We start from the raw sequence: 18809 nt of genomic DNA on the forward strand, positions 1-18809 counted from the left end.
GATGGATGGATGGATGGATGGATGGATGGATGGATGGATGGATGGACGGTTTCTGTGAGGATAAAAACAAACTGCAAGGAGGAGCTTTATTGCTGAATGTTTTATTAGACGTGCAACACATTTTTTATAATGATGCCGTCCAGATTCATTTCCTTGTCTGATATATGAATTTTGTATGCTCCTTGAAGAACATCTGAATATTAGCATCAGGTTGATGCTCACCAGATGCTAATAGAGGGTGGATTTATAATCTACCCAGGATTGCATGGAGTCATGGAGACTTTTGTTTACAACATAAAATCTTCCAGATTGTCCCAGTATACACTACATTTTACTTTTTAAAGTACTGATTCTAACACAGTTCTTTACCTGGACTGCTGACTGTGTATCTCTGTTTTTTTATCTTCTTTTAGCTTGTAAAGATTGGGCTCATGCAGTAGGTTAAGCTTTAACAGAAGCCCAGTTTTGTTGTCCCAAACTGTGTATCCACAAATGTAATTTGCCTAAATGAATGTCACATAGTGGGACTTATCCACAGTCCCAGCTTAAAATAAAAAAGTGGTGTTTAACAGTTTAGTTTCTCTTTTATTGTTTATATTTAGATGATGCAATTCTCCTTTTAATCAGTTACAGAAAAGGTGTCACTGCTCTGATAATCAACACAACCTCATCTAATCTCAAGTTAATTTAGAAATTACAGATAAAAACAATCAGACTAAACTGATATACCGCTGAACTTGTCCTCCCCGTGTAATTATTTACTGCACAGGTGGTAAAATCTACATGAACCTTTGTGCTTATGACTGCTCTAAAAGTTGGAGTAGGGTGTCTTCTAACCTGGAGCTTAGGAGATTTTTGGTGAAGTAAAACTGAAGTAAAGCAAAAATGTTGACCTAAACTAACATGAGAGCTTTAACCAGAGGAGCCAAGAGGCTTGTGGTAACTCTGGAGGAATTGCAGAGATCCACCACTCATGTGGGAGAATCTGTTGAATGCAGAGATGATGGAAAACTAGATTTTTGCTAGAGAAAAAAAAAAGAAAAAAGGCGGCAAAAGACTTAAGACAGAGACGCAGATTCACCTTCCAGCAGAGCAACGATTGTAAAGACTCAGCAAAGGCAGCGTCTGAACTTGTTTCCTCTGAACCAATCTTGGTTCAGAGGAAACAAGTTCAGACTTAAATCTAGTTGCAAAATGGTGGCAAAACTTGAAAATTGCTGCAGATTTTTAAGAAGAATGAGCAGCAACTAGTAGAAGTAGATGTTAGAGACATGAGAGATCTGCAGCTGTAATGGAAAAAAGAGGAGATTCACAGAGGGAGAAAAATGTGAACATTTAGTTTTGAAAAAAAAAGCAATTTTTTCCTCCACTTTACAGGAATGTACTACTTTGTGTTGATCTATAACATAAAATTCAAATGAAATCTATTAAAGTGTGTCGTTCTAACATGACAATGTGGAAATGTTAAAAGGTTTCAATACATTTGTAAGGAACTCCAGTCTTTGTTTTGACTATTTTAATATAAGTACTTTTAATGTTTTATATTTGTATTTTTATTGGTAATTAACCAGTTTTGTTTCCCTACCACTTTAATACCAATGTTACCCCTTGCAGATCAACAAAAGCTCTGAAACTTATAAATTAAACAAGACCTAAATGGAAATTGCATTTATTATAGGAAAACTGAACATTTAGGGAAGGCATTTTACATTTAATAAACATTGTAGCCTTTTGCACACAGCACTCTGTAGATATGAATGCCACAACTGGAAAACCTACCTTCTCATCCTTGTCGAGCTCGTCTGTGAAAAACCAGATGCACTAAAACAGCAACAGAGAAAAAAACGTTCAGTATTACAAACGTACAAGCCTTAAAGGTGTAGTAGTTTTATAAAAATATATGCTTTTTACATATTTGTTAAAATTATCATTATGTTGTGACTGTATAAAGTAAGACAGATAATTTGTGAAAAAGAAATCCTCCAATCAGAGCCAGGAGGCGGGTCTTAGCGCTGTCAATCACCGTCTTCCTTTCTCTTTTCTAAGCTACAGCTGGTTCACCACATCATACCCTTCCAGCAATGCTAAGGCTAGTTAGCATGGCCACAGATGACGGCAGATAAATTGATTTTCTGTAACGATGAGTTGTTTTTCCTCCATCAGTACATTAAGCGCCTCATACAGGAGGTTGATTGACATCTCTAGGATCTTATTGGTTGCTGGAACCAATGCATTTTTGCAAACCACAACAAAAACAATGGAGGGAGGTGGAAGAGCTCAATTTTTTTCCACAGATTTCCTCTCTTATTACATGGTCACAACTTGATGACATGGAAAAAAACATATTTTCTAAAAGTTACATAGTGCAGTTTTAACTTGTGTGTGTTTCTCTCACATGTTGGACGAGCGTCTCAACGATCTTGTAGCGGTCGGGCATGTGGGTGACCATGTCTTTCATGTTGTCCTCAGAGGTTCGAACCAACGTAGGCCCAAACACCAGAGCCAAGTTACGAGGCTCCATCTGAACGCACCAGGAGGCGGGAAAAAAGAAAAACAACAACATTTGAGCACAAAGGCCTCTGAAATGGCGCGCGTGATGATTTCAAAACGGCTTTCGACACACCTTGTTTTTGTCGGAGTGGTCTGCAACCGTCTTCAAGTGGCTAATCAGGAATTTCAGAGTGTGATAATAATGATCTGGAAGATCTCGGATCTGCAACAAAACAACAAACACGGGAACCCGTTGAACCAGCCAGGTCGGTAAACTTCCCTGAAATTCCTGGGAGATTAAAAGCGAAGACGAACCAGTTTCTTCATGGTCTTCAGTCGCTCCGATGGGTTTTCCATCCGATTGGCATCAATGAAGTCGTTGTACTTGTCTGTTTAGACGTTGGACAGATTAAAGCAAGTGAGTTGGATGATCTGATAACATTTGCAAGAATGGCATCCATGCAGGCTTGTTGGAACATGTGTGGACTCACCGTTGGTAAAGAGAGGCTCTGGAAGCTTCCTGAAGAAGGACTTGAGTAAACTACTAACAACGTTGAGGTCCTGCCACTTCTAAAGACAACAACACACAACAAACATCAAAGTATTTCATCTTCTGACCCTGAGATTCAAGTTTCTCGTTCATTCAGGATTTCTGCACATTTTACTTGGATAAATTTAAAACTGAACAGACTCCAGGTTTTCCACATTTTTTTCCAAATGTAAAATACTAAAGTTTACTTGACATTTATCACAGATATTTCTATAGTTAGAAGACTTTAAATATGGAACCTGGAAAAAACAGAAACTGGAGGGAGGAAGAGCAAAGGGAAATAAGGAAAAACAAGAAAAGAAGGGGAAAAGTAAAGCTACAGGGGAGGAAGCAAGGAAGGTTATAAGGAAGAAATGGAGGAAGGAAATCACAAGGATGCAAAATAAGGAGGGAAAGAAAGAATGAAAAAAGCAAACTAGAAAGAAAAGACAACACAGAAAGAAAGAAAAAGGAAAGAAACAAGGAAAGAGAAAAAAAATTCGATAAAGGAAAGAAGGAAGGACACAATGAAGAAATGGAGGAAGGAATTCACAAAGACAAAAGAAGGACAGAAAGAAAAAATAAAGAAAAAAGGTCAATATATAGGAAGAAAGAAAGAATAAAAAAGAAAAGAAACAAGGAAAGGAGAAAAATATATAAAAAGGGAAAAAAGAAAGAAAGGAAGGAGACAGAATAAGCAAAGGAAGAACAAAACAAAGAAACTGAAGGAGGAAATGAGGGACACAATGAAGGAAAGGCAGAAAGGATACAACAAATGAATTAATAAGGAAAATAAAATGCAAGGATGAAGGGAGGTAGGACACAAGAAATAAAGGACGGGCAGATTAAAGAACGAAAGAAAAGAGGTGAGGCACAAGGATAGAAGTACAGAAGGAGGAAAGGGAAAGAGGGAAGGAAGGACACAACGTCTAGACAACAGGATACATAATTAAGTCTGAAAATATCTTCTCCATATTTTTTACATATTTCTACAGACCTGGAAAATACAATGAATTTTCCAGCTTCTCCATGTTGAAGCTTAATCCTCTGTCTGCATCTGTTTCCTCACCTCTTCTGCAGGGTTGATGTCCACGCCCTTATTGAGCTGTTCCTGAAGCAGCGAGACTATGGCGTTGTTCCCGGGAACCCGGTAGATCCCGGTGTATTCCAGGCCCATCTCCTCCACCAAACCACAGCAGAACTCAATGATCATCGGGACAAACTGAGAGGGAAGGCGCAAAACAAACAGAATGCAGTCTGAGGTACGAAAAGGGGAAAATAAACTGCATTTAGACACAGAATGCGTTACGAGCGGCTCACCTTGTTGTTGATGCCAGGCTGACATTCCTCCAGTCTCACACCAAACGCTTTGGGTCCGGCTTTCTTTGACTTCTTCATGATGTTGATTCCCCAGGGAGACTTCGGAGGGCTGCTCTCGTCTGGACACATTGTTTTAAGATTAACCGATTAGAAGCTCATAAAGTATGGTGCAAAGTTTTTAAAACAAACCAAATTTCTTGACATTTTTCATCTAAGAAGCCAGACTTTCTTGCTATCTTTTAAAGAAGTCTTGATCAATAGTTTTTCTGACTTTTTGAATTTTTTTCATCGATTTCAGTCAACTTTAGGTTCAATTGATTTAATTTTTGCTTGGCAAACTCGTGTGAAACGTCCCCTGGAGTAAAGTGATAAACGTGTGTTTGGTCTCATACAGACAATCCAAAATGTTTATTAGGAGCAGAGCCAGATTAGCAGAGAGACAGATAGAATGGAAACAAATTAACATTATAATATTACTGGAGATTTACTAATTAAATTTGCTTGCATTTGATGCATTCAGTGTTTTTCTTGCAGCAGAAATTTCATGTTATAGTGTTGAACATAGGGCTTTAATCACTGCATTTTCAATGAAAATGTTTACTTTTATTTTTGGAACGTGAACCCAGCTTTGCTATTGTAAGATATAATGTGTAATTCAAAAAAAAAAAAAAAAAAAGGCGGAGATGTTGCACTGCAAGAATTTTTTAGCCTAGTTTCTTGTGCAAATATCTTAGTACACTTGAAATAAGACAAAACTAACTTACAAACAACCTTTTAACAAGAAGTAGGAACTTGCTTTAAGTAAATAATTCCTGAAAATTGATTTGAAAAAGAACTAGCAAAACAATACCTTTTTCCCATGTTATATATGAAATAATCTGCCAGTGGAGCTAATAATGTTTCATGAATATTAAAGATTTATTGACTGAAAACTGGCCAGTAGCTATAATGAAAATGAGGAAGTAAGCTGAGGAAAATTCAGCACTGAAGAATAAAATCTTCTCGAATCCATTGGATGTAGCTGCAGGGCCACTTCCTGTTTCTGCCAGACTGACCTTTGCCGTCCTGTTTTGGGGAGCGCGGCGCTCCGGCTGTGTTTTCCGTCTTATTGAGCAGGAACGGAGGCATCATGCGGTGCATCCGGGGAGACGAATCTGGCTTACTTGATGTTGGACTTAAAAGGGAGACAGAGACACAAAACACAAACTTATGAAGATGTATATCTGCTGATAGACACCACATTTATGACATTCTGAACAAAACCAAAAGGATGTGACTCTTTGAACATGATGAAACTTGAGTTTTTTGTGGCGATATGTCCTTTTAAATCATGATTTTTCACTGCAGTTTCTGTTTTACTTCATAGTGAAACTTGACTAACCAATGACTAATCACTGATTATGTCAGACACTAGAGATTTCAAAATAAATTAATGAGATAAATGCAGCAGCACGGCATTTTATTAAAAGTTTTGTGCTTTTCTGCAGTGACAACTATTTAGAAAGATCTTTCCTCTGAAACTTTCTAAAAATCTGCTAAATGTTTTGAAAAGCAATGCAAATTTTAACAACACACCCAAAGCTGTTTATTCCAGCCAAGCATTTTCACAAGTACTCCAATTTGGCAACACTGTCTGTCTCTCAGCTTCAACTCCAGAGCAGAAACTGTTCTCAGATGACTCACCTTTGTTTTCTGTAATCATTGAGCTTCTTATTGATGAGAGCCTGTCTGGAGGATCCGAGCTCCTGCAGAAAACAAACATGAGCGGGCGATATTTCCCATAAGTCAGAACAAATAAAGGACAGAGCAGATGTAAATCTGACAGCGGCATGCCCTCTGACCTCGCTGTCCATCTTGTTGCTCTCTCTGATGACCTTTATCCACTCCAGCATGTCCTCCCTGTCCTCCGCCTGCAGCAGGTACTCGCAGAAGTCCTGGGTGGTCAGCCGCAGGGCGTGCTTGCGCTTGGTCTCGCTGTACGCGATGTCCACCAGGCAGCCCCGGATGCTGATTGGCTGCTCGTCCTCGGCCCCGCCTTCGATCGAGGCGCCGCGGAGCACCGCCTCCCGCTTGTCTTTGTAGAGAAACAGCGACTGGGACTGAAGGACAGAGTACACCCTCTTCCACGGCCGAATCCCGCTGCCGACTTTCTGCGATTCGGAGAGGATGTGACATGAGTGATTCCTGCGACGGCCTTCCCAAAAATAATCCCAACTCTGCTGCCCACCTTTCCCTTCTCGGTGAGGATTTGCTTGAATTGCAGCCATCCTTCCCGCCGTATGTTGCTGTAATTGATGTTTCCCAGTTCGGAGGTGGAGTGGCGCTTGGAGCGAACCTCATCCGCTGTCGCAAGGATGTCCAGAGACTGAAACGCAGACAGAACATCAAGATTTTATTCTCATTTTATGGTGTGTTGACACGTATCTAGCAACTTGATAAAATGGGTTTTTGTAATCCTCAGAAACTTCTGTCCTGAAGCTCTTTATTGTATGTATTTTGTTTTTATCAGTTTCAATTTTTTTTTTGTATTTGGGAAATTTTCTCTATTTTTCTTTTTCTTTTTTAAGAATAAGTGGAATCCTAAGCAGGTTATTTGATTTTTAAAATATCAAAATATAGAAAGTTGATATTAATAATATGAAAGTAATGCAAGTATTTTGCTATAATAAAGACATAATAAAAGAAGAAAAACAAGTAAAAAAAAAATCCTGACAGTTACATTGATAACAAACAAACAAAACAATGAGAAAAATGTCAATAATTTCAGTTTTTTAAACACAAATTATCTTTTAAAAGTCTGATTAATTGTAAGAACAATGGATAGATTTAAGAATTATCAGAATAATTGTTAATAGCATCTGCTTTTTTTTTTTTTAAAGAGTGATTTTAACACAAATGGAAAAATAAAAATGAGCAGATGCCAATCACATCGATCTCTTGCAATTACAAAATAATAAATGTAAATATAGAGAACTCACCCCATCTCCAAAGAAACTCTTCACTCTTTTTGGAAGCCTTCTGTAAAGCCAATAAAAAAACAACAAAGACAAGGTTAAATAAAAAAAATAATAATAAAATCATTTGTATGAAGTTGTCCTTATTCTTCCCACCTCCCTATACTTACGAGGCCCGTTCCTCCCTGAACGTGTTGAGTCCTTCATCGCATGACTTGGATCGCTCCGTTGTGATGGCTAGAACATAGGAGGAACGGCGACTGGATTTAATACTGCCTGCTCGGCGCAAGGGTGAATCAGTGGAGAGATGGAGATGAAGAAAGGAGAAATAAAAAGACAGAAAGAGAGACAGAATGTTGATGTAATGCCAATCACCCGAAAAAAAAAAGACGGCGCTGGATTAGGAGACGGGGGACGGTGATGTGGGAGGTTGAGGGTTTGAAAACGGGGAGTTACGTGGAGGAGATCGGCTGGGGACGTGAACTAGAACAGTGGGTTAGATTTAAGGCTTTCACTGGACTTCTTCTGCACCACTGGCATGCACTGTCAACACAAACCGGCATGCATTTGTGAAATTCAGCTAAAGAACAGCACCATGCAACCTGGATTGATCTAGATCGGACATGTAGGTTTGTCTGGCAGCATGCAGAGCTGGAATACTACCGTCAAAACACAAATTACACATGCAAAGATTTTCTAGCACTGCTAAAAACTTAATCTTGTCAAAGGCTTTTTATCTTTTCTTAAGCTCTGAACATGAGATTCAAAACTATTTCTAATAAAACTTTTAACCTGTGAATTTAGCTATTAATTCATTATTTATTGATAATCTCTTGAAACAAACAGTGGAGAAAATAGTACAACTAACAATCCTGACAATAAGAATATTTTTTGGAGGTTTTAAACATCGTTAATCGGAATTTATCGTGATAACGATAAATAGAAATTCTTATCATGACAAGAAATTTATCACGATAAACGATACAATTAAAGCCCACTGCTAATTATGAGGTAATTAATTGCCCTAACTGCCAAATATTCATACTCTTTCTTATATTATAAAGTAAATAATCATCACTTTATGGACAGCTAATTAGTTACGTAGAGGTGGGTTATATGGAAAAGGTTTATCGTAATATTTTGTTGTTCTACAAATTTATTGGTATTTACTGACACTTTCATCGAATAAACAGTGGAGAAAATAGTAAAACTACCAATGCGGACATTTTTGAGGGGTTTAAATATCATTAATTGGAATTTATCGTCACAACAATAAATCAAAATTATTATCGTGAGAAGAAATTTATCATGATAAATTATGAGGTATTACAATATTAATTATGAGGTAATTAACTGCCAAGTATTCTTACTTTTTCTTAAATAATAAAGTAAATAATCCTCAAAAAAACTTGAAAAGAGAAATTAAAGCAGCGTAGAAAGCAATAGCAGACTAAAAACAAAACCCTATATCTGAACGTAAAATCTCACACATGCTTTGGAAATCCATCGCTGGAATCAGAAGCCACGACTAAAAATCTAATTTCCTGCTTCATGCTTTGGCAAAGACTAGAGCGACAAGGGGGACGAGGAGGAGTCCCACTCACTGCAGTCGTGTGAGAAGAGCCTATTGAAGGGGAAGGTGAAGGTGGGGGACGCGGGGCTGGTGCCCACAGGGGGCGCTGAACTCATGCCGCTGGACACGACAGAGGAGGCCGGCACGTGGCGGGCACGCAAATCAGCGCCCGGGCTGGTTGGCTCGTCTGTGGGAGGCAGGGAGGGAAAGGAGGGAGGCAAAGATGGAGGTTTGAAAGAGAGGTTGGACAAGGATAAAGGGACAGGATTAGGTGTTAGAGAAAAGAGTCAAAGAGGAAAAAAACAGAAATGCAGGGGTTAGATTGGGAAAGGTGAGGATAGGTTTTAAGAGGACCACGAGAAGCCCAGTAAGTCAAGACACTGAACAAGAAAATAATTTTACAGTCTCAATTTCCACAGCAATAAGTGTGAAGGCAAAACCGTTTTGGACATCTTTACATCAGACTAGGACTGGGCAATAAATCAACAACAGCAGAAAATACGTCTGATAAAACATCCAATCATTTCACTGAACTCCAATCCAGAACCGCACGGCATTCTGGGGGATGTAGGCAGAGGAAAGACTTTTTTTGCCGCTCAACCTCTCACGGTTAGCTAAGCAAGGCTGGTGGAATCTAACTAACTCACTCACTCACTCTTTGGTTACCTAGCAACTCACTCACTTGCTTTGGTTGCCAAGCAGCAACTTGCTGAGTAACTTGTGCAGCAGCAGTTTAAGATTTTGCCACTGTGCCTCATAACTGCTTAAAAACAAGCAAAAACAGCGAGGAGTGAAAGGAGAAAACAAGAACACCTCCAGAGGAAACTGTAGTGAACATACTTCAGATATTTAAAACAAAAGACTAATGAATAATTACCGATATGGACGTAATGTGTTTTTCAGCCATATCATGAAACCAGTAACTGAAGCCGTTTCCCAAGCTATAGAAAGACTTTCACAAAGTAAAACCTGCCTCAGCCTCTCCAGAGTGCCTAAACATACCTTTAACCTGAACACAGAGGGAAAACTCCCACACAGATGGAGTGAAATATGCAAATATCTAAGAGATAAAACAGTACCTGTGTCGTCTGCTGCCATAGGGAAAGCTACTCAGGAGCTAGCAGAGGCAGGTAGGTGAAAGGACCTAATGGCTGCAGGTTTCAGTTCTTTATAAAAGTCTACGGCATTGTGGGATATTACACCATACAGGCAAACGAGGTTAAAAGTCAAGGAAGAAATGCAGTTTTTGAGGGCGGATATATATAAATATTTTCTTTTCTCTGTCACCATATGAAGGAAGATTCTTTCCTCAGCAAAATAAGGTATAAATCATGTCGAATAGGTTCAAATATTTCAGAGTCTCCGCTCGCTTAGAGGGATATGAAACCTTAACACACACATGCACACACACATACGTTTCCACTTCCTCAGAGGTAGAAAGGACGGATCCTAGCCTGATATTTGCATAAGATCAGCAGCGTTTTAAAGCTGTGCAGAGCGGAGACAGCAGAGGGCAGCACCACTACAAGCACACTATGCAGACATCTCACATGGATTCCTTTAGTATCACTCCAACTATTTAATTTCACAACTTGAAATAAAATAGTCGTAGCAGTAATTCTAATTACTTTCCTTTGTCTATAGCACATTCCTTCCTGAGCAGATTGAGAGTGCAGAATGAGACGGAAAACATTCCCAGTCTGGGATGAGGAATCTGCCAAATCCAGAAATAGTCAGTCTGTGGGTTTAACAAAGCCGGTCATTAGAAAGCCGACCACAGAGAGACAGCGGCAGGCCGGCAGAGGGAAGCAAAATCCTGTCCCACAGCATGTTTTATCTCCACACTACATCCCACAACATGTGTGGGGGGCAACAACAATCGATCAGGGGTGAAGGGAAAGGAAACGCTATGAGATGCAATGCGATTTAATAGGTTATATGTGTGCAATCACAACTTTTACCGTAATATACGGAATCCACAAGAGACAAGAGAGTGAGATCCTTCTTATTGAGGTTTTTAAAACAAAAATCTGGAAAAGGTTTAGGAAAAAACTGGAATATTTTGCTTGAAAATCCCAAAAATTAACAATACCCCCAAAAAAGTCTAAGATACAGTTTCCCACCAAACTGAATGACTTCAGGTAAGGATGAGTGAAAATTCTTAAAACTAAGTTATATATCACAGCGACATAATCACAACTAAACATTTTAGGAAAAAAATCAATTTAATCTGAGCACATTAAGTAAGAGGAGAAAAATAATCCACGATTAAATTAATTGTTATTACAAAATTACTGGCACCCAAAACAGATAATCTTTTATTATTTGATCAAAAAAGGTTTTGCATTGATTTGCCAGCATATTTTTGATCAGTAACCTCCTAAAAGAACCCATAAGGACCCGTTTTCATGTCCTCGTATTTAGACAAACTCCATCAAGCCCACAGCATCACAAGTCCTCCACCGTACTGAATAGTAGCTTTGAGGTGCTTTCTAACATCTAACATTGTTTAAGAGTTTGTAAAGTTCAATCTTAGTCTCATTTGACAAAAAAGCACATGGTTCCTAATAGTCCTAATAAAGATGAACAAACTCCTCATAAAAGGCTTATAAAAATAGTTAGCACTTAGATATCATCTACTGGTTGTTGGAGACTTTTTGTTGGGTTTCTTTAACAAGCAGCTATTGTTCCCTTAAAAGAAGGAAACAGCTGGAATCCTTATCCAGCCTAGTAAACAGTAACCAGGTCTTTGTGTAACACCATATTTATTCCCCAAGGAAATTAAATTGACAGATTACTCACGAAAAATCCCCAGCATAAATTAAAATTGTCTTATTTTGAGGGTTTAATGTGGGCACCAATAGTTTCATGACAAGTATTTTGCTCAGTCATTGAAAGTAATCAGATTAATGTTCTTCGGGGAGATTAAGCTGCTGGAAGACAAAATGGAGTCATTTTGAAAGGTTTTATGGTTGTGGAGGCGGCTGTAAGGAGTCCAGTCTACGGTCATATGGAAGGCGCCCCATAGGGCCGACCCTTCATATACCAGAGCAGCACAAAGGCAGCATTGAAAGCAGGATATAAGTGGAAGTGCCTCCCCAAGAAGAGTAACAAACACCACACAGTGAAGATTCAATTTGTCACAAAACATGTCTAAAATATTTAATCTAAGTTTCAGAATCTTGATTAAAAAAAAATGTCACGAAAGCATATTTTCCCTCAGGCACAGCCCTGTCTTTGTGCTCACTATCTTTAAAACAACAAGAAACCCGGCAGTGTATGAAAAAGAAGCAAGATCCCAAACAGTCCCAGATCATATCAGCGTCCAGATCAGGAGATGAAGGCAGAAGGAGAGAAGAGAAAATGTCTCGTCTTTGGGGAGAAACTAGCCTAGTTTCAGTTTATGGCTATTAAACGAGTCCCGGCTTGCAGCTCTTGCTGCTCGGTTTCATTTAAATCAGGTGAAGCTCCGAGGCAAGAATGCAGTCACATGTTCAATGGATTCCCTCAAGATACTGACTCTCTAAGGCAGAGCGCAGCCTGGCACAAATATCTACCATCACAACACGTAGTCAGTCGATCTGAATCTGTTCTGCACCTGTTTGACTCATGCCCTGATGGAAGCGACAGAGGCAAGCCTCGTTTCTGCTACCGCAAATTAATTTGCGTTAAGAGTTAATGGCTGCTGTTCGTGCCAAGCGATAGACACCAACTCGAAGCCTGCAGGGCGGCTTTACTCTCACTCTTTACCAAAGAAAACACAAGCTTGGGCATGACAGCAGCCTAACCTGCAGCGTGCGTCCAGCCACAACCAAACAAGATCAAGGAAATCCAGGTCGATCCAATTTGGAAAACAGCGGGATTTTAAAAGATACAAAAACGAAGGATGCAAGCTATCAATTAATGAGTTAATCTAAAGTCAATTGATCTCATCAATCAAGTAATGATTAATTCATAAGTAGCCATTTTCCACCTATATCAATTTTTCATAATATGCTGAATTAAAACATTTTGTAACACCTGATACTGTCAAACATGGCTTGGCTTAAGGATCACCAGCAGGGCCCTCTGCTGGATGGAGGCCAAACTATAACACTAAAAGAAGGTCTAAGTGGACGTTATTCGTTAATCGGATGGAACTAATTTTAATCTAGCAAACCACTGATTGAAAGTTTGATTAATTGTTGGCATCCGTAACCAAACACAAACTTACAAACACATACAGCATGGCAGCTTCTGAGCAAACACTGGGTTATGTGTATAAAAAGAAAAAAGAGCAGAGATGAACTCACCTATGAATGGGATGGAGGCCAGGGAGTCGTCATCTAAAGAAAGGGGAGCAAGGTTGCCATTTGCTTTGCGAGGGGCCACATCTTCAGTAGAGCCAGAGTGAACATTTGTGTCTTTGGGATCTGGAGAAAACAATGAGGGTTCTAGTTCGTCCATAGTCATGCCGTAGTGAGGGTGTCTGTTGGCGTTTCTCCGCCCAGTAGGGGGTTTCTGCCTCAACACCACTTCCGGTGTTTGCTCCGCTATCTCCGCCTGCCCCTCCACTGCCCCTCGTTCCCTCTCGTGGTTTGTCGGCCTGTATGCCCTGTCCTGGGATTCTGGAGAGACCGAAACGAGGGGTGTAGAGGCAGAGGCAATGAGAGGTGCTGACGATCCCTCTGGGGGACCGCTTTTGGGGGCTGGGTTCCAGTTCAAATGGGGGCCAGAGTACGACGGGTCCCTGAAAGACTGAGCTTGCTGCAGGATGCGGCCTGTCTTGCGGTAAAAAGATGGGCTGTAGCTGCGATATCCCACCTGCTGCTCGTCCATGCTCTGCCCCGTAGGAAGCCGCCTGCTCTGGAGAACGGGCTGCTGAGGCTGGGAGTGGGTCTGGTTGTGGCTTTGGGGGTGGTGTTTAGACTGTGACGGTCGAGGCACTGAAGGAGCTTGCGCCACGACGGTGTGGCACCTTGGTCTTGGGTAGGCGTCAGTCCTGTGGGGTGGCTGTGAAGCCTGTTGGGGCCACGGCTGCCTCTCAGACCGAGACGGAACCAGTCCAGCTGATGCTCGGTCCAACATCTCCAACGAGCGACCATGGCGATCGTACTGGGCCAGCAGGTTTTCAGAGCGTGTCCGGGTGTAGTCAGAGCGGCCCCTGTCGTGTCCTGCCTCCCAGTCTCCGGCGGACCAATAGGGCTCACCCTGAGGTCCTTGCCCTGACTGCTGCAGTAGGAAGAGGGTATCCTGCGAGGCGCTGTGTGGCCAGCCACCTGCCCTCTGCTGCTGCCTTCTGTGCTCGCTGAGCCGGTCTTGAGAGTAGCTGCGGTGGCGGGTTTGCATGCTGCGTCCCGAGCGCTCGGGTTGCTGGCTGTAGTACCAGTCGGAGAGAGCCTGCTGGCAGCGATCGCTGCGGCTGGTGCGGACTGGAGCCATCGGCGGACTGGTCCAGGCTGTGCTGGACTTGCGAGGCTGTGCTTGGGACCCGGCACTCTGGTGGTTGGGGTAGTGGACTTGCAGGGGGCTGGATAGAAGACCTCCAGATGAGGAAGACGAAGAGTAGGAGCGCCTCCTGGTCTGACCCTGAGGTTGCTGGCTGGTCATACCGTACTGGATCTCCTCTGTGCGGTGCGCTGGACTGCTGTGACCCACTCCACCTGGCTCACCTGCCCGGCCCTCCTGCCAGCTGGCTGGGCTGGCCACGCCGGATCTGTTATCTAAGGGCGACGAAGGGCTTGAAGACCCTGCCCAGCAACTCCAGTTATCCAGCTGGTTCTGGCCCATGGGGGAGCAAAGCGGGGCTCCAGGATGGGGGGCAGTCCTGGTGCGTGGGTAACAGAGGGGAGGTGGTGGCGGGAGGTTCTCGGCTCCCCCGGCAAAGGGTTCGTTCCCGGTCAAGTAAGCATCTTGTGAGTATGCCTGGAGGAGAAAAAAAGCATGAGTGGATGAATAAGTGTTTCGGCTTGATGACTAAAACCATAAGCTCTGAGTCATCAAGCAAAAAAACTGCTCCAAATTTCAAATTTCAGACACTTTATGCTTGAAGACAGTAGACTGCTTCAACATACTCTTTATTTTGTTTAGAAGTTTTATCATCTCTCAACACAAACACATATCCACTAAAGAAATGCACCCAATCCCCAGAGGAAAAGGAAGAAAACACACCACACAACAGTTTGCTGCACTGACTCGTACATACAGCATTTTCTCTGAGCTTCAAGCTTAAAAGGCAACTCTTTAGTAATTTACACAGAAATGTTTTCCACTCCCCAAAAACTTGATCACATTGTGCTCTTCAACATCATCCTAAAAATGATAAGATAGTTTAACAGAAAGTCAAAACCCAAACCGCAGACGGTGGGAAAAAAAAACAACACACCGACACTCCTTACAAGACACTCCTGCTGCTTAAAAAGGTGTCCGTCATATTTCACCAAATCCTTATTAATAAAATCCTTTTTGCTTCTTTTCCTTGACGGCTTCCTGTCTGATGATCGGCTTGTTTTCTCCTCACAGAAATCCGTCTAGATTCCCCCTCCTCACCCCTCTGGTTCTCGGACTTACTCCACCCTGTGGGAGTGCGGAAGGAGGCGCAGCTCCAGTGATGTCATGACAGGAATGCAGGAGATACACCAGCGAGAGGAGGAATGTGAGGTCAGAGGAGTGGGTTTAAAACGTAAAAGAGAGGCTAAATGCTTTTTTTTAGGTCAAGATCTCACTGTTGGCGCTATTCTCTGGGGAAGCATATGAAGTGTTTCTAAGAGACGTTGCTCAAATGTGGCTCGGTGTGTCGAAACGTTGCTGCAGGTCGGTGGGAGGGGCAACAGCCGATGCATGTCGGATCATGCAAACGAGAACGGAACAACCTGTGGAGCGACAAAAATGTGTTGCTGCATTTCTTGGGTGTGTGTAAATGAGCGCAAGGAGCGGTTTTGTTCTAGACCTCGACAGTTGATACACAGGCAGACTTTAATGGACGATGTAATTGGAAAACAGAGCAGAGCCTTGTGAGTCACTCGCAGCATTCTTCAGCAGTGAGCCGATGAACCGACTTTGAAGATAAGCACCCAAACAACGTTACAACACTGACCTAAAATAGGAAGCATGGAAGTATATTAAGCTTCTTTCTGGCTTTGTGGTTAGAAAATCTTACAGCATTCAAAGAAGCGTAAAAGGCCTTCAAATTATTTCATCTATAAAGGAAGAAGAAAATGTGTATAAAGACATTAGGACAGTACTCCTACTGCCATTATTACTCTGAACAATATAAGCGCCACTCAGCCATAAAATGTCCCGGTATTTCAACAAGTTGATGTCCCATAACAAGGTAGATATTTGGTAGAGAAACCAAATATCAGCAGCACAGCATCACAGATCCTCCACCGTACTTTACAGTCAGCATGAGCTGCTTTCACTTCACAGTCTTCGGGTGTCACCACTCCTGATAGTCCAGTAGACTTGGTTCGATTGGCGAGCAAAACTGCAACATTTGTTACATTTTCACACTACACTGTGTCAAACGATTCAAACTAATTGAAAGACCTGTTCACCTCCTCGCCTGTGGTGGAGCTGCACTGAGAACCATCGAAGGAAACGACACAAAGACGACACGAGCGCAACCTCTTTCTTTGCAAAACATAAACAAAAATACGGCACTGTCAGATTTTAGTGGTTGTAAGATTTCTCTTTTGTCTTTGGTAAAAGACCAGGAAAACTCTCATGTTTGTTTTGGTTGTATTTACCCAGAATGCAATGCACTATACACCACTTTGTGCTTTCAAAGCGATCTCAGGTCCATTTGGCATTCAAATACGCTTCCAAACCACACCGGAGTTCACTTCAACTCAACCAAGAGTTTTTTGGTTCACACCTCCCCAAACAAACTTAATATTTAAACAAACTTGAGTTGGATTAAACTGAACTAAACAGGACTGGTGAAAATGCACCGTTAATCTCATATGAACAGAGAAATCCCAGTTGTGTTCAGCAAACCCTGCATGCATGGGAAACGGGAAATAATTAGAATTTCCCCTTGATTAGTTGTATCCATTATGTAAGAACTGCTCAGGATGCCAATCACAATGAAGGCAATCACTTTAAACACTGGATCTCTTCCCAAACTAAAAATCCATTTAAAGTAACTTGGAGTATGGTACAGCAAAAAAGACTTTCACAAATTTTCACCAGGAGTGGTGGTGCAAAAATCATACTTACCAGCTGAAGCACATCTTCATCTTTTGGCATGATGGAGAGCTCCAACACACTCTCGCTGTGAACGACAAAAACGGGGAAAATCAACGAAATATACTTTATATAGTTAAGATACAAGATCTTCACTTTATTTCACTGGGGTACACAAGTTAAAATTTTGCTAATTGTGTGACTAAGCTGCCTTCCTCAAGTTGCTTTGGGTAGATTTTAGTGTGAAAAATAAACTGCTGAATGAGGGTCCAATTTTATAATTTGTTCTTAAGTTAAACAACACATCGTCTCTAACAAAACAATTTCTTAGATTAGCAATGCATCACATTTTTACATCATCTTTTTACAGCATCGTATTTATGCATCCAAAATGCATAAGTGACGAGAAGTGAGACATTTTTGTGATCTCAGGTGATCTTACCTGTTCTGGATGAGAGCGATAACCTGCGAGTAAGTCTTTCCAAGAACGCTCTCTCCGTTTACCTTCACCAAACGATCCCCTGCAGAAAAAGAAAACATGCCGTCGTGTCACAACCAGCAGGTTAGGCAGCAAGGTCCTAGTCTGTAAAACTTCAGAGCAGGTGGGAAAGACAGGAAAAACAGGCGACGCTGTGCAGGAACTAATTTCCCTGTGAGGTCGAGGCACGGATCAAAACAGGAAATGTGAAGGTGAAAGAAAAAATGTTGTATTTCTGTGTTTAACTTCAACAGAAACAGATTCATGCAGGCAAAACATTCAGCTGATGATCTTTACTTAGACTCAGAGGACAGAGAGGTGTAAACACTTATACAATGTTAACATGTTCCTCTTTTTAAATGCCACTAAAAAAGCAAATCAATAAAAATAAATTAATCTGCAGTTTCATCAGCAGAAGCTGGAAATCAGGTCAGCAACTGGGGAAAAATTGAAGAGGAGTTTGTGCAAATTGAAATGCATACAGTGTTTTTATTGTGTGTGTGTGTGTGTGTTTGCATAAGTTTGAGTAAATAGCATGTGACTGGAAACGTGCACAGATGGGACTGCTACTCTGCTGAGGCAGCAAGAAAAAACTTTAACAGCTCTGTCATTTTCATTGCATCAGTTAAAATAAATCTTGTTTTCATCAAGCTTTCGTCTAACTTCTTCACAGTTCGGATGCAACATTACGGTAAACTGCACACGTCAACACATTTCAAGGCTAAATGTGGAGGCTGGTCCCTTTTACCTGTGCACAAACCCGCCTTGTGGGCCGGACCCTTTTCTCTCACATTCTTCACAAATATGGTGTCCATCGGCTCCAGTCGCTCTTTCTGAAACCCTGCATCGCGAATAAAACTCAAGATTAGGGGCTGCACTTGTTAAACAGTAAACGGTGACACGTTTTCCTGAGGATTTCATTCATTTAGGGAACCTGTTGGAAATGACATGTGGGGAGCTTACAGCTAGAAAAAAAATCCCTTTGGAAAGTTTCCGTGTTCTGATGAAGTATCTGTTCCCATCCATCTATGCAAATATAACACACAAGATAAATCCAGCACAAGTCAGCTGACCTGCTGTATGTTATTACAGACTGAACTGTTTTCATTTAAGTTGGTGAAGTACATTTCCTTGTTTGTTTTTCACAAAGCGACTTAAAAGCTGGGGTGTGCTATGTAAATATTAATAATTCAGTTGGAAGCCCAAAGAACTGACAGTTTTAATTTTAAATCCTGACATGAAGATGAAATTTAAGATTCACCATGATAAGGCAAAACCGCTTTATTTCTAAAATAAATG

General features: G+C 41.3%; 1 protein-coding gene across 10 annotated transcripts in view; it reads right to left on the reverse strand.

The window, feature by feature from the left end:
- Nucleotides 1–18809, reverse strand: part of arhgap23a (Rho GTPase activating protein 23a) — a 79345-nt gene that overhangs the window by 8739 nt on the left and 51797 nt on the right. For 3 of the 10 annotated variants that reach the window (XM_016666464.1, XM_016666462.1, XM_016666457.1), the window contains exons 4-21: nt 18259–18351; nt 17475–17553; nt 17066–17120; nt 13159–14770; nt 8898–9053; nt 7464–7569; nt 7318–7366; nt 6567–6704; nt 6181–6489; nt 6023–6084; nt 5395–5513; nt 4340–4458; nt 4089–4241; nt 2982–3060; nt 2806–2879; nt 2624–2713; nt 2396–2521; nt 1780–1821 (exon numbers count right to left, since the gene is read on the reverse strand). In XM_016666464.1, the coding sequence (XP_016521950.1) occupies nt 1780–1821; nt 2396–2521; nt 2624–2713; nt 2806–2879; nt 2982–3060; nt 4089–4241; nt 4340–4458; nt 5395–5513; nt 6023–6084; nt 6181–6489; nt 6567–6704; nt 7318–7366; nt 7464–7569; nt 8898–9053; nt 13159–14770; nt 17066–17120; nt 17475–17553; nt 18259–18351 (3461 nt within the window). The remainder of the gene's footprint in view (nt 1–1779; nt 1822–2395; nt 2522–2623; nt 2714–2805; nt 2880–2981; nt 3061–4088; nt 4242–4339; nt 4459–5394; nt 5514–6022; nt 6085–6180; nt 6490–6566; nt 6705–7317; nt 7367–7463; nt 7570–8897; nt 9054–13158; nt 14771–17065; nt 17121–17474; nt 17554–18258; nt 18352–18809) is intronic. The other 7 variants (XM_007542786.2, XM_016666459.1, XM_016666458.1 and 4 more) reach the window with 7 other exon arrangements.

Source organism: Poecilia formosa, unplaced genomic scaffold (assembly GCF_000485575.1).
Source record: "Poecilia formosa unplaced genomic scaffold, Poecilia_formosa-5.1.2 Scaffold728, whole genome shotgun sequence".
In the NCBI taxonomy this organism is placed as follows: domain Eukaryota; kingdom Metazoa; phylum Chordata; class Actinopteri; order Cyprinodontiformes; family Poeciliidae; genus Poecilia; species Poecilia formosa.